This window comes from Trachymyrmex septentrionalis, unplaced genomic scaffold (assembly GCF_001594115.1).
Source record: "Trachymyrmex septentrionalis isolate Tsep2-gDNA-1 unplaced genomic scaffold, Tsep1.0 scaffold30, whole genome shotgun sequence".
Lineage (NCBI taxonomy): Eukaryota > Metazoa > Arthropoda > Insecta > Hymenoptera > Formicidae > Trachymyrmex > Trachymyrmex septentrionalis.
Window position 1 is genome coordinate 948,709 of NW_017305463.1, and position 14,832 is coordinate 963,540.

At 38.7% G+C, this 14,832-nt stretch overlaps 1 protein-coding gene and 1 pseudogene across 1 annotated transcript; both read right to left on the bottom strand.

Annotated features, from left to right (window-relative positions):
• Positions 1–647: 647 nt before the first annotated feature.
• Positions 648–1,379, bottom strand: LOC108749571. The gene is made up of 2 exons (XM_018488345.1): positions 1,260–1,379; positions 648–971 (listed from the first exon to the last, which is right to left on the bottom strand). The coding sequence occupies exons 1-2, from the start codon at positions 1,377–1,379 to the stop codon at positions 648–650; spliced, it is 444 nt and encodes a 147-aa protein (XP_018343847.1).
• Positions 1,380–8,657: 7,278 nt separating this feature from the next.
• On the bottom strand, positions 8,658–9,702 carry LOC108749572 (annotated as a pseudogene).
• Between the last annotated feature and the right edge of the window lie 5,130 nt (positions 9,703–14,832).

Sequence of the window (14,832 nt, forward strand, 5' to 3'; positions counted from 1 at the left end):
ATGTATATATCAACATTTATATTACTATTATGTTTTTACATTTTTTATATTTTCATACAGTGTAAATGTATTACTATTATTATGCTTTATATTGTATTAATATCTTAATTTGTGCTTTGTGTATGTCTTTCTACATTTTTTAATATTTTCATACAATCGACATACCTGTTACTATTATGTACCATTATCATTATAATTTACACATTATGTATGTTTTTACGTTTTATAAGTATTATTATTATTATATTTTATGTAGTGCTATTTATTATGTATTACTATTATTTTTCGTTTTATATATCGCACATTTATATACGTATTTTATATCAGTATACTCTAAAACGAAAAAATGGAAAAGATAATAAAAAAATATATTTTACACGTTTATAACATACACTTATATTTGTTATATGTATACAAAATGTATCAATTAAAATTTTATCAAATAACATCGTTTTTGTGTATCCATTGAATTGTGCGATCTATTGAATTCCAACCACTTGACGTATACCTTGTCCCCCTTCCTTTGCAGCACTTTCTCCAGGAGATACATCTGGATGAGTAGCGCGATGCAACTCGTGCTCGTAGAATGCTCCAGCGACGGATTTTCCACGATAGTCCTCGAGTAAATAGGTTACGGGAGTGGTACGCTACACCTTAACGATCGTAAATATCTCGGTGGTCCAATTTGGTGTGTAACCTTTCTCAAAAATCGTCTTGTACTTGCTCACGAGTACCGAATTGCCTACTTTAAATTTTGCAGGACCCGCGATCTTCATCACGCTGTACACTGTGCCCAAGAGTCTCTCGGCGATCGCGAAAGTTACGTCGGCGGGGCGCATGCCGATGGTGCGATGCTTACGCGCGTTGTAATTTAACACAAGATGTGGCAGCTCATCTTGACTCACTTGTAATTGCTGTTGAGTGTAAACATCTTCCACATATCGTGCGATTGAACCGCTCGACCACTGACGCTTTCAACGTCGAATACGTGGAATAGTGATTAACGTTGTGTTTTTTCAAAATATTCTGTACATCTGCATTGTAAAATTCTTTCCCCATATCCGTAAATTTTTCGAACATCTTCCACTCTCTTGAACGATCTCAGCGATAGCGTTAGCCGTCTCGCTTTCACCCTTATTCTTGAGCGGTACGGCTCACGCGTACTTGCTCAACACATCGATGAGTACTATGTATGTAGTGGTGGTCTCTGTTGAAGCCCGAATACGGGCGCATCTCGAGCCTGCCACAGATCGTCGTACCCCCGGACTATGATGCGCCTTCGCGGAAAATTTCTTCTCGCCGTCAGTGTGCAATTCCTCGACGAGCCGACGTCTCTCAGAGCTAATTTTTTCTCCCTTTTCATCAGATTTCTTTTTCATGATTTGACGTGTAATACTAAGAGTACAAGTAATGTATTTTTTCTCGCTAGTGTCACTCTCTTTATCTTGCGCTCCCCTCAAAATAGCCTCGACGTACTTTTGACCCAGCAAGCCCTAGCCGGCTTATAACGCCTCTCGATCTTGCGACATTTGCAACTGATTTTGAACGTCGCTAGCGAGTCTTCCATCGTTTCGAAAACGTTCTCCAGCGACTCTATCGGTACGATTTTGACATGCGGGGTGAAAGTTATTGGTTGTACATCATCGTGCGATCGATCATTGGATTTATGCAGAGTCGTGGAACGCTCGAACGTCTCGCTCACTTCTTCTCTCTCCTCTTGTTCCTCTTCCTCTTTTTTCTCACGTTTATGGACAGACGCTGTATCTTCGTTGCGCGACTCTCTCTTTGTCGTGCGCACGTCGGGGCTGTCGGCGAAAAGTCGCAGCGGCTCAATAAGAGGTTTAAAATATCTGTCCATCGCGATGCTCTCCTCGATTCTACCGGTCTTCGGAGCGCGATGTTTCTTGCTGATCGACTCGCTCGTCTTCTCGATCGCTCTCGCAATTTTTTCACGTTCGCGCACATCTACCATATTCGTCTCTGATTAAGTATCGACAGCGACTGGTCACGTTACGATATCGCGAATTACTTAAATCCTTTTCTATATCGTCCATTTGTCAGAGCACTGTCTTTGTCTATCACTATGAATCCATATTTTTGTTGCCAACAGTCGCGGCACAACGCGCAAAATTCGTCATACGACATATCGGTATTTTCATGAACGTTGTAAACGTGTTTCAAGTTGGTACTGTCTTGTTTGAACAGGATCAGAAGGTTCGCGTTGTCGCGTATCAGATGTTTAGGTATCCTCGCGTACGTCTGAAAGAGATAGAAGCAGTCGATGTTCGCGTGGCGACCCATCGAAAAATATTCTCTCACCGCATCCAGCTTGTCGCATGCCACGTCATCAAAGATAAAAATAGAATTTGGGCGCCTCACTCCGTGGAACGACATCGCTGTTGTTGGAGAACGTAAAGTAGCCGATTTCGTCGATAGACATAAAATTTTCGAGATATCGATACTTTGGCTGTTGCAACGTTTTCGAATAGACGTATACGTTCTCGAAACGTACACCGTTCGGGCTCTCGAGTAAGCTTATGAGAACGTTGGTTTTACCGCAATTCGATGGGCCGCAAATGATCGCGCCTATAGTACTCGGCAGCATTTCACCGTGCTTCTCCGCGCAACCTCCCATCATTCGCGATTTCGCGTCACAGTTCGTGACGCGTATCGTCAGCGGTTGCAGCACGAATTTTACGCTCATACTACAGGCTGTGCACTCTCGAACGACTATTTAAAGACGTGCGAATCCCGCGAATCGCGCAGTAGCAAAATGTATCTCGCGCTGAGTCATCCTTCCAATATTCGAAACTTGAGCGCCGAACAGTTACAATATGTACCGAAGGTCGTACTCTTACGCATGTACGGCGATTACATCGAACACGTCTGGGACCGGCTTTCGGAACACGTGAAGGCAGATTCGGAGGTTCGAACCTATCATCGGTGCGACGAGCACTACAATCAGCCGTGGCAGCGAACACACATTGACGGTCCCGCATCTAAGATAAAGAACTGTAACGAATGTCAGCGTCGGGCGGTAGTCTGTTGAATCGAGCGGTAAACGCGCTTCCTTTCGAGTTACATATTCCGGGCTACCAGTTTTGCGGCCCAGGCACTCGACTTGCGGAGCGATTAGCCAGAGGTGACGCGGGCAATCCGCTGGACGCGGCCGGGAATACGCGTGTCGGGAACACGACATTGCGTATTCGCGCAGCAACGATCTCACCGATAGACACGCGGCAGACAATATATTAGCCGAGAAGGCGCGGAAGCGCATTACCGCGAGTGATTCGGCTCTGGGCGAGAGAGCCGCCGCTGCTGCCGTTTGGGCAGCGATGAAAGCCAAGACCAAGATCGGCATGGGCATGAAACCGAAGAAGAAGACGACGACGACGAAGAAAAAAACGACGAAAAAGTGGATACTTCCAACGGCGAAACGAGGTGGTGCGTTACCGTTTCTGCCAATGTTGGGCGCGCTCGGATCCTTGATCGGCGGAGCGGCCAGCGTGGCGAAAGCGGTAAACGACAACAAAGCCGCGCGACGTCAGCTCGAAGAGCTGCAACGACACGACCGCGCGATGGAACAGGGCCGCGGACTGTATCTCGCTCCGTACAAATACGGACGCGGACTGTATCTCGACCCGTACAAATGGACAGGGTGCAGCTGCAAAGAAAAAAAAACGCCAAAGAGATGATAAAAATGCCGTCTGGCGCAACTATCAATGTGCAATTAAACTAGCTCGCGAGATGTATGCGCATACTTTAGAAGCGTTTTCATGTGTAACGCGTTATCGATGAGCGGTGCGCGTCGAAACAAAAGCGGTATCGTGAATCTGAACGATGGGGCCTCACTAGGTAGCGAAGAGGAACAACCGCGTCGTATACAGTTTCGGTAATCTTCGACCTCCCAAGGAACTGGTGCGATATTTCGGGAATGGTGCTACGACGATAGAGTACAATTGCACGTACTATCAGAGCTTCTGCGGACAGATGTGTCTGCAGTTTCTACAAACGGTAGACGCGCGTGAATTTAAAAAGCTCGACGAGATGCTGTGAAATCTCAATATTAATCGAACGTTTTTCCCCATGATGCTGACGCTTACGCTGAGCGGGAAGAGCACCGTCCTCGCGGAGAATTACTTTCCCATAGATTTGAGTGACGGCGATTACGAGCTCGGTCTGGCAATTTTTGGTATCTATCACCGAACGTGAAAAAATCAAACAACAAATGTAATTTTTGATTTTTTGCCAAAGATGATGCGAAAATTACAATTCCCGAAGGTTCGTACGAAATGCGAGACATAAATGAATTTCTGAAACGCGCGATTTTACGGAAACGTCCGCACCGCGACGCGATTGAAACCATGTGACATGTCGATCAACATAATGTAACGTAAACGTTATCCGCGAGAGTGTAACGTAACCGCGGGTGCGTACAGCGACGGCAAAAGCGCGCACGATATATGAATTTTCGCCGAGCGTGCCGCCAGGAAATAAGATATTGGAGAGGTCGGCGCAGATTATTTACCTACCGATCATTGCACGGAGCATTACAGATGTAACGATACGCGTCGTTGACTAGAACGGACGATTGCTCGATTTTCGAGGAGAAGAAATCATCGTTAGATGATTCTCTGCGCGATGAGACTCTGCGCACGCAGAGAGATAACGTATTCTTTACAAGGCCGACGATATCACAGCTCGATAATACTCGCTCATCCAACTCAGGAAGAAGAAGCTCAGCGAGTCGAACGTTACATTTTTAAAGTCTTTAGGATTCGCGGTGCGCAACATTTGAGATGACTGATATCCTAAACATTAAAGACGAGCCGATCTTCGACGATCGCATCGTCAATATTGAGACTCACACGTACCGTTCGCTAACACAACGTTTAGGTAAGGTTGGCGACGAGGTAAGAATACCCATACAGCAACAGGTACGCACTGTCGTACGAAAGCTTCCTATACGTCGAGAAAAAACTGAGAAAGAAGAAAGTAGTCCAGGATAACATGGCATTGGGAAATAATTGTGTCGCGTTTATATTCATGAGATTTGATATGAACTCAACGGTGTGAAGATTGACTGTAACAGAAACATGGGCATAACTAGCACGCTTAAAAACTACCAACATCCAACAGAAACGTGATTCTACAAAATGCCGGCTGGGATGCGCAGACTACTGCGGTCGGATACTTTAATTTCTGTGTACCGCTCTATGTAGTGCTGGGATTTTGCGAAGATTACAAACATGTGGTGATCAACGCTCGTCACGAATTGATTTTAATACGAGCGCTCAACGACAACAATTGTCTGACGGGAGATCCGGCGACAGAGCCGACGCTCGAATTATTCAAAGTACAGTGGCGAATACCGCACTAGTTATTGAGCGAGATAAATAAGCTGTCAATGCCGCGCATTTTGGAAAGCGGACGATATCTGAGCATGGCTTTTCGTGGGATTTGTTCCGCTCCTGTAGAGCACAACCAAGCATTCGTTGGCCATCTCGAATTCTCGAGACGGCTACTCAGCTCGAGAAGCCGCGCTACGTCATTTTCGCTATGCAAACAGGTCGAAAAAATATCATGTCCGAAGATATAAATCGATTCGACGACTGCAAATTAACTAATGCGAAACTCTACCTGAATTCGGAAAGTTATCCGTACGATGACTTGAATCTGGATTTTGATAAAAACAGATGTACGATTCTGTACGACTTATACGCGCGTTTCTACCAGGGTATTTCTTTTCCCTTCCTTTATAAATAAAAAGAAAATATACATACCTGTATGAACGTACATAGGTAAGTAGCAATACTAGGCGGGTTCTAACTCGGGTCCTCTGGCGGAGGGGGGAGGCGCAGAGCGCGGAGGAAGGCGCGGGAGGGGGAAGGCTCGGGAAGGTGCCGGCGGCATCGTTGTTTACATAAACATAGGACCCCGGTCGATGGATTACATAACATTCCGCTATACGTTCCTTATTTTTTTTATCACCCGCCGCCGCCGCACGCCGCCAAAAATGTATCGGTGACAAAGGCTTACCGCATACACTTACAGCATATATTTACCATCTCTCTCCCTTTTATGTTTTGTCATCTTACCCACTGCGTCGTCGTTGTATCTTCTTCTCGCGCGCAAAAATATTTTATCACACGTTTTTTATTTAATAATTTAAATAGAAAGAACGCTTAATACGGTTATGACCTGTCTGTCACAGTACCGTTGAGCGCGAAGATGGCGACGCGCGTAATATGATAGTGAAAAAGAAATAAATAATGTCATACACCCAGATATACCATATAAAGTAATTTTACAATATATAGCTCTTATTATATTATATAGTCCTTACAATATTTATAAGCAGGATCTTAATTTAATTTAATTAATTTTATATTTTATATTATAATTTTATATATATTAAACCAAATTTTAAGCACCTGCTTCCGATTAGCAATAAAATGTATTTACATTTACTTTTTACACTGTTTACAATATTATCTAAAGCATAAACTATTAACTTACATTCTATATTTGATTTTTTATTATAAATTTTGCGCAAAATATCTACAGCATTACATTTATCGATAACACAACTTTCACCTAAAAGTATTACAAAATATTTAAATTTTTCATTGACGATATACGTATACTGGCACAGCTCAGAGTATACGTTCTCGACGCAATGTTTGAGTTCGAATATGAAAAGCACGGTTGACGGTTTCGTATACAGACATGTTTCGTGCAATATTAATTTGACCACATTCACATCATTTTTACGATTTCTATCACTAGATCTTGGTCCGATAATGATGAAGGTGCGATTGATTGCACGAACCGCTCAATATCCGCGCGTCTTTCGATGAAAGCCTGCCACATTTCACGAGGTGAAGATTATGTTGTTATTTCGGTTGTCGCCAATTGCAATTTTCACAAAAGACACAGGTCGCACGACGATTCCGACATTTAGGTATTTGTAAGCTGTAGGAGTCAGAGTAAAGCTTCTTTCGAATATACGAAATGTATGATGGGGTTTATTACAAGAAGATGCTCTGCAGAAGAAAGTATTATGTGTGCGTGCGTGCGTGCGTGTGTGTGTGTATTGCAACCGCACTCACGAGCGTGGCGCAACTTCGTCGAGCGTTTACAGCAGACTTCCTTATGCAATTGGATTACGGGTGACTTTAAACGATACGCGACAGAAAGGCGTCTTCACGCGGCCACTTTTAAGGACTACACAAAATCGTGAAACAATAGTTGGGCGCCAGGCACGAGTGAGCGTCAATTGAATTATAAGTTAAAAACGTTTAATTTTATGATAGCAGAATGTTGGCGCCACTGGAAGTACTAGATTGCAGAAACTTTTCCAGCAGCCTACGTACCTATTATTTGTATAAAAGATTTGATATCGGCAATGGCACAAAGTTAAATCCCGTAAAATTGTTAAGAAGTTAAATTCTATCATATTAAAAAGTAAATAAAACCCAAGTGACCTACCTTTAAAAACCTAATACTATCCTCATTATTTATTTAACATATTTTAATGATATGTCCGTTACAAATCAAACTAACCAAGATTATATAATATAAATAATATAAATCAAAGAACTGAAAAGGATATGGGCAATTAGAGTCAAGCGCAGAAGACGTCCCGCAAATAATAATATATCTATGAAGTGTGAAACTTCTTTATTCACTCAAACGCGCTTACATGTTTTGACTAACTTTTGAGCTCTCCTCCGAGACAGCACAAACTAACATAAATAATACATTTACCAAATAGAAGAAGTCTTATTATACAAAATAAATAACAATAAATAAAGGGCAAAGTAAGAGTCGACACATTTCTTTAAAAATTACACGAAGAATATATTACAATTAACACGAGGTAAAATTACATAAAGCAAAATTAAAATTAAAAATATAAAGTTACAAGTTTCGACTATCGGATTGAGCCCTCTTTAGACATTAACATCTCAAAAAAACCACAGTACAATAATAGTTAACAGAAATGTTCGCATAATTACTGTTCGGGTGAGTCTTGATGTAGAACTCGACATTATTTCCATATTATTGAACAGTCAAATGTATTTACATCTCTTGAAAAAATTCTAGTTGATAAAAGATAAAAAAATAAAATAAAAGAAACTTCTTATGAAAAAATAATAAATAAATGCAATTAAATTAACATATCGTAATTCTAAAAAAGTAATTAAAACTCACCAAAAAACAAGTGTAAATTATTCAAACAAGCATGTTCATACAATATAACAAACCATCAGAATATACAGAGTTAAGTAGAACGCAGATGTGTAAGACGAACATTGTGTATCGAGTGTTATGTACTATCGCTAGTACGAATCACCAAGGACTGAGAGAAGAAACGGACAGTCGGTATTGCAAAATCAAACTCTATTTATATAATAATTTATATTTATACAATAGGCAAATATGTCTTATGAAGACCTTCCGTGTCAGTTTGTAGATTCAAGCTGTTATCCTGCTTTTTAATGTTGAGCATCTCGGAAATTAAACGTTTCTTATAGCAAGGCTCTTCATTTAGAATTCTGACTTTGTCCCATTGGAAATCATGGTCATACTACATGGGTTGAAAAGTCCCGGGATTTTTAATGAAAACAAGCGTTTTTTGGGCAAAGTTATATTTATTCCTCAACATAGTTGCCTTCGAGGGCGTTACACTTGGTATAGCGATTTTCCAACATTTCAATGCCATTTCTGTAGTACGAAACGTCCAAGCCTTCGAAGTACGCCTCGGTTTCCGCGATAACTTCCTCATTCGATCTGAATCTCTTTCCCTGGAGCCACCGCTTGAGATTTGGGAACAGATAATAGTCGCTGGGGGCCAAGTCTGGAGAATACGGTGGGTGAGTAACCAATTCGAATCGTAATTGGTCCAATTTGGCCATCGCTTTCAAGGAAGTGTGTGACGGTGCGTTATCGTGATGGTACAGAACTGTTTTCTTCACCATATGGAGCCGTTTTTTCTTTATTTTGTCGTTCAGTTTCTCCAATAACGCTGCATAATACTCTCCTGTGACTGTTCTTCCCTTCTGCAGGTAATCGATGAAGATTATGCCATGCGCATCCCAAAAAACGGAGGCTATAACCTTCCCGACCGAGCGTTGGTCTTTTGGCCACTTTGGTCGGCTTTCGTGGCTTTCCAGCCACTCTGCAGACTGCCTATTAGACTCAGGCGTATGGTAATGGACTCATGTTTCATCCATCGTCACAAAACGTCGAAAAAAAGTCCGCTCGATTACGCTGCAACAACGCCAAACCGGCCGTTGAATCATCAACGCGCTGCTGTTTTTGGTCGACGGTCAGCAAACGCGGCACCCATCGCGCCGATAGCTTTTTCATCTCCAAAAGATCGTGCAAAATGTATCCCGCCCGTTCTTTTGAGATGCCCACGGCCTCAGCTAACTCGCGCAACTTCACTTTACGATCACTCAAAACGATTCGATGCACTTGCTTTACGATTTCCGCATTCGTAGCCTCTTTTGGCCTTCCAGAGCGAGGTGCGTCTTCGGTGCTTGTACGACCCATTTAAAATTCACCACCGATAAACTGTTGTTCTCGAAGGAGCAGATGTGGGATAACATTTCTGCAACCATTGCAATGATTGTTCAGAAGTTTTTCCCATAAAAAACAATGTTTGATTAAGATGCGATATTCCTATTTTTCCATTTTTTTTACGAAGGCGAAAGTAGCGTCATTCAAACGACTCTAGCTTGTAAACGAATGGACGAAATGTCATGAAATTTCATACATAAACTAGTGACAGATGAGCCTCTCGAAATGAGTCATGTTCATTTTCTAGTGGCGCCACTTATTGAAAAATCCCAGGACTTTTCAGCCCATGTAGTATTGCAGTCTGTGCTCCGTTATGAGCGGACAGAAGTTTTATGTCTAATATGATTACGGTGTTCAGTAATTCTGGTTTTTACTTGTCTGCCCGTCTACCCAACGTACAAAACATTACAATTATTGCACGATATCTTGTAGATTACATTCCTCTTAGATGTTTGGGGACAAGTATCCTTTTGTACTTTGATATATTTACCCATTTTATTAGGACTATGGAAAGAAACCCTGATGTCGTTTCTATTAAATCACTTAAACTTTTCTGTATGAAAAGGAATGAATGGAACCGTAAGCCAAAAAGTTGATTCTTTCGTACTGACATTGTCAACCAAATCTTTATGTATCGAGTGTCTATTTTAATTAAATTTTTTATGCGTTGATTAACAATGTCAAAAATAAAAGTCAGTGAATAATCATTGTCAAGTAAAATGTTAATTAGAAAAGTCAAATTTTTTAAATAAAAAATAAAGTCAGAAAGTAAGAAAGCTTTGTCAACAAGTAAAAAAATTGTACCTTTTTTCTGTGCAATTGGGTGATTCGAGTTAAAATTTAAAAATCTACTTGAAAAGGTAGGCTTACGGTACCAATCGAAAATAAAGCGATTTCTTATTTATGAATATGGTGGTATCAAGAAAATTAATTTTTTCTCCCCCAATTTCAGTAATAAATTGAAGGCGCGAGTGAAATGAGTTAAATTGTTTTAATAAAATCTTGATTTTAGACGGAGGAACAGCAGTACAAATATCATCAACATACCTATAATAAAATAAAGTGTCCAAATTCAACGACATCAAGGACACTGTTTCTAATCTCCTCATTACTAAGTCCGCTATTACTAGTGACAAGTGGAGAGGAGGACTCCCATGGAGGTGCAAAGCTTTGCTTATAAATTAAATTATCAAAGGAAAAAAAGATTGAATCTAAGACAAATCGGATTGCTCTCAAAAACTCATTTTTAGGAAGAGAGCAATCCTTCGAAATGAAATCCCATTGATCATTCACATAATCGACCGCTATATCTATTGGAACATTCGTGAAGAGAGAAGTCACATCCAATGAAATTAAATCATGTGCACCGGTAGTATATAACATTCTTAATTTATCGACCAAATCAAAGCTATTTTTGATGTAACTATCTGCCTTCGGTTTTAAATAATCTATTGTGCAAAAAAGTGGCCAATGAATATAGCGGACTGCCCTATGATATGATAATCCTGAGAGAACAATCAGGCTAGTGAATATTAGGCAACTCGGCAGTAACCCATCACTACAATATAAAGCTTTATAATCAGAATCTTTGATATAACCTTTAGTTCTCTATCCAGTGAGCAAAGACCTTAAAGTTGTCGGAAGTTTTTTAATCTTTCTTGATTAAAACATACGTGTCTGAGTCCGCCAATAATGTGATCATTTTGTTCCTATATGCGTCTCTGTCCATGGCAACAGTGATGTTGCCTTTGTCAGCATGCGTAAAAACGAATGAAAAGACTCTATTCTTAATAATTGTTTATCCGTGGATGATATAAAAATAGGAGAAGAGATGATATTGTTCAAGATTGTTGGAATGAAATGATTGATTACATTAATTCTCCTATCTGTAGACATTCTCAATGTACTACTCTCAACCCCTTTAATACAATTGAATTGATTAACTTATTTTTATTAAGATAGCGCAAAATTATCTCCCAACTGTAAGAAGCATTGTAACACATGGATCAATAAGTCCCGAGACTAACAATGAAAACAACTTTTTTGCAAAATTTTTTTTTATTCATCAACATAATCACCTTTTAGGGTGATACAATGGTTCCAACGCTTTTCTAATTTTTCAATACCATGTTTATAAAAAAATTTATCTTTCGCTTCAAAATAAGTTTCAGTTTCAGCGATGACCTCCTTATTTGAGCCAAATCTTTTTCCCTGGAGCATTTTTTTAAGATCAGCAAAGAGCCAGTAGTCACTGGGGGCTAAATCTGGCGAGTATGGGGGGTGGGGAAGCAGATCAAAGCCCAATTCGTTCAATTTTGCCATTGTTTTCATCGACTTGTGGCAGGGTGCATTGTCTTGGTGATACAAAACGACTTTACTCTAACCTCGATAACTCAGCTGTTTCTAGTCCGATCGACTTAAAATTTTGACACGTTTCAAGCAAAGGTTAGTACTCTAGAAAGACGTGGTTACTGGTTTACTACGAGCGCTACGAGAGGGTTAGTCTCGGGACTTATTGATCCATGTGTTATGTTGACAGGAATATTACAAGAAGATAAATTCACAAACCAACCATCTCTAATGGTTAAAGACGACGAACTCTGTAAAGGGAAAGTGTTAGGATGATGGAACTAGGAATAAAACTATTGACACAGAAGCAGGATTAGCAACATACAAAGCAGAATGTTCATGTGAGTCGCGTGCTGACAAAGCTGAAGAGGTACTCGATGTTGAAAGGAACAGTTTCCCAGAAGACTCAAAACTGTACTCTATCGACGCAATCCCCAATAAAGCTTGTTTCTCCTTTTTGTTCAATAACCACCGAAATTTTGATTTGAATCTTTTTTTCTCTTGACACGAATGTTCCAATAGATATAGCGGTCGATTATGTGAATGATCAATGGGATTTCATTTCGATGGATTGCTCTCTTCCTAAAAATGAGTTTTTGAGAGCGATCCGATTTGTCTTAGATTCAACCTTTTTTTCCTTTGATAATTTAATTTATAAGCAAGAGAAAAAAAGATGACACGATTTCTTTTGAGTATTAAGGAACTCGTCACAAATGTAAGTCGGGAGACAGAAAGTTCGCTCACTGTATGAAAGAGTAATAACTTATAACAATCGCGCGCGCGACCTCCCTATGCGAATCACTCAATTCCATGCGTAGAATTTTATTCATCGTCATTCGTTTCAGATATGAAAATTTTTGTTCGATCTAACATTGCGGAACTTGATACTCCAGTTGTTGATGATATTTAGATGTTGTGGAATAATATCGTTGTTAATATACTGCCTAATAAATTGAATATGTACATAATTCATAATGATCTTACGACGGTACTTAATAATTATTGGACACGCTTGTTTGAATAATTTACACTTGTTTTTTGGTGAGTTTTAATTACTTTTTTAGAATTCCGATATGTTAATTTAGTTGCTTTTATTATTTTTTCATAACAAGTTTTTTTTTGTTTTATTATTTTTTTATCTTTTATCAACTAGAACTTTTTTAAGAGATATAAATACATTTGACTGTTCAATCGTATGGGATTAATGTCGAGTTCTGCATCAAAACTCACCCGAACATTTCCCCCTGATTATGCGAACATTTCCGTTAATTATTATTGTATTACGATTTTTTTGAGAAGTTAATGTCTGAAGAAGGCTCAATCCGGTAATCGAAGCTTGTAACCCTTTATTTTTAATTTTAATTTTGCTTTATATAATTTTATCTCTTAGTAATTGTAATATATAATATTATTCGTGTAATTTTTAAAGAAATGTGTCGACTCTTATTTTGCCCTTTATTCATTGTTATGTATTTAATATAAATAAACTGTAAATAAAAAATTATCCTATCATGGTGATCTCCCCTACCTCGAAAATTTAAATACCAGAATTAAACCTAAAAAGAGTGAAGAAAAAAGAAAAAAGAAAAATGAACGAAAAAAAGGAAATAATGGAAATATCGAAATAGAAAATATGAAAACCTAATTGATCAAAATCCTTAAGATTATAATTAATTATCCCGAAAATAAGGACGCTTACCCTGATCACAAATCACAACTTATATCGCAAACATTATTATGAATTATTCAAAGAACGATTCTCGATATTTTGGCCCGTCAGTACAGACACAGTGAGTCACTTTTAGTTTTAGCTAGTATTATTGAAGCTTACAAATAAAAAATTTCGCATTGAAACATTAATCAATTTCATAAAAATAAAAGTTGGAAAGTAATCAAAAATCACGCTAAAAAGACTCATTACTACGTACGAACAACACTGATTGATTAGACATGACAACAACCCAAGCCTTTATAGCTTGTCTATGATTGGGAGGTAGGCCTTGGGAAGCCCCTCCATGTTTGTCTGTTGAGTTGTCTCCTGATAAATATCATCTTTGAAATTAATCTCTTCCTGTAGTGAGGCTCCTCGTCCAGTATTGTAACATTGTCCCAATCGGAATCATGGCCTTCTTATAACTGATGCTCCGTTATGACATTACAAATAGAGGTGTACCATCTGATATGGTTCTTATGCTCCGTAATTCTTGACTTCAGCTATCTACACGTTCTTTAATGATATGTACCATTTGTACGAAAAAAATTCCAAATGGTGCTATTTTTACAAATCCGAATGGTACTATCTTTATCAAGTAAAATTCTATTAAATTAAAAAGTAAAATTTTAGTAGTACTATCTTTATCAAGTTAAAGTCTGCCAAATTAGAAAGTAAATCAAGTGATACTAACTTTAACCTTTATATGCAATGAAACCTAAATATAAATCTATGTATTTTTATAAAGTTTTATAGGATTCAACCATTTCCGATATCAAATCTTTTATACAAATAATAGGTATATTATTGGAGTTAAATAAATAATAAATGTATTAATCTAACAGTGTTTGTAGTGCATAAATCTGTTATACACATTATACATATCATTAAAGTTAAGTAAATAAAAAAATAATAAAAAGTAATAAAAAAATAATAAAAAGATAGTATACCACATGAATTTTACTTTTTAATTTGGTAGAATTTAATTAATTAACTTAATAAAAATACGAGGTCTGTTCAAAAAGTATCGCGAATTTTGTGTTTTTTCAAAAATTATTTATTTATTCATGAATATCTATTTTGTCCCCTTCAAAGTAATCCCCATCAGATATTATACACTTGTGCCAACGTTTTTTCCAATCCTCGAAGCACTTCAAAAAATTATTTTTTGTGATCTTGTTCAG

Coding starts and splice junctions, on each gene's coding strand:
- LOC108749571 (XM_018488345.1), bottom strand. CDS start 1,379: ATGAAAAAGAAATCTGATGAAAAGGGAGAAAAAATTAGCTCTGAGAGA. Junction 972..1,259: donor AGGCGCATCATAGTCCGGGG/GTACGACGATCT, acceptor CGACGTTGAAAG/CGTCAGTGGTCGAGCGGTTC.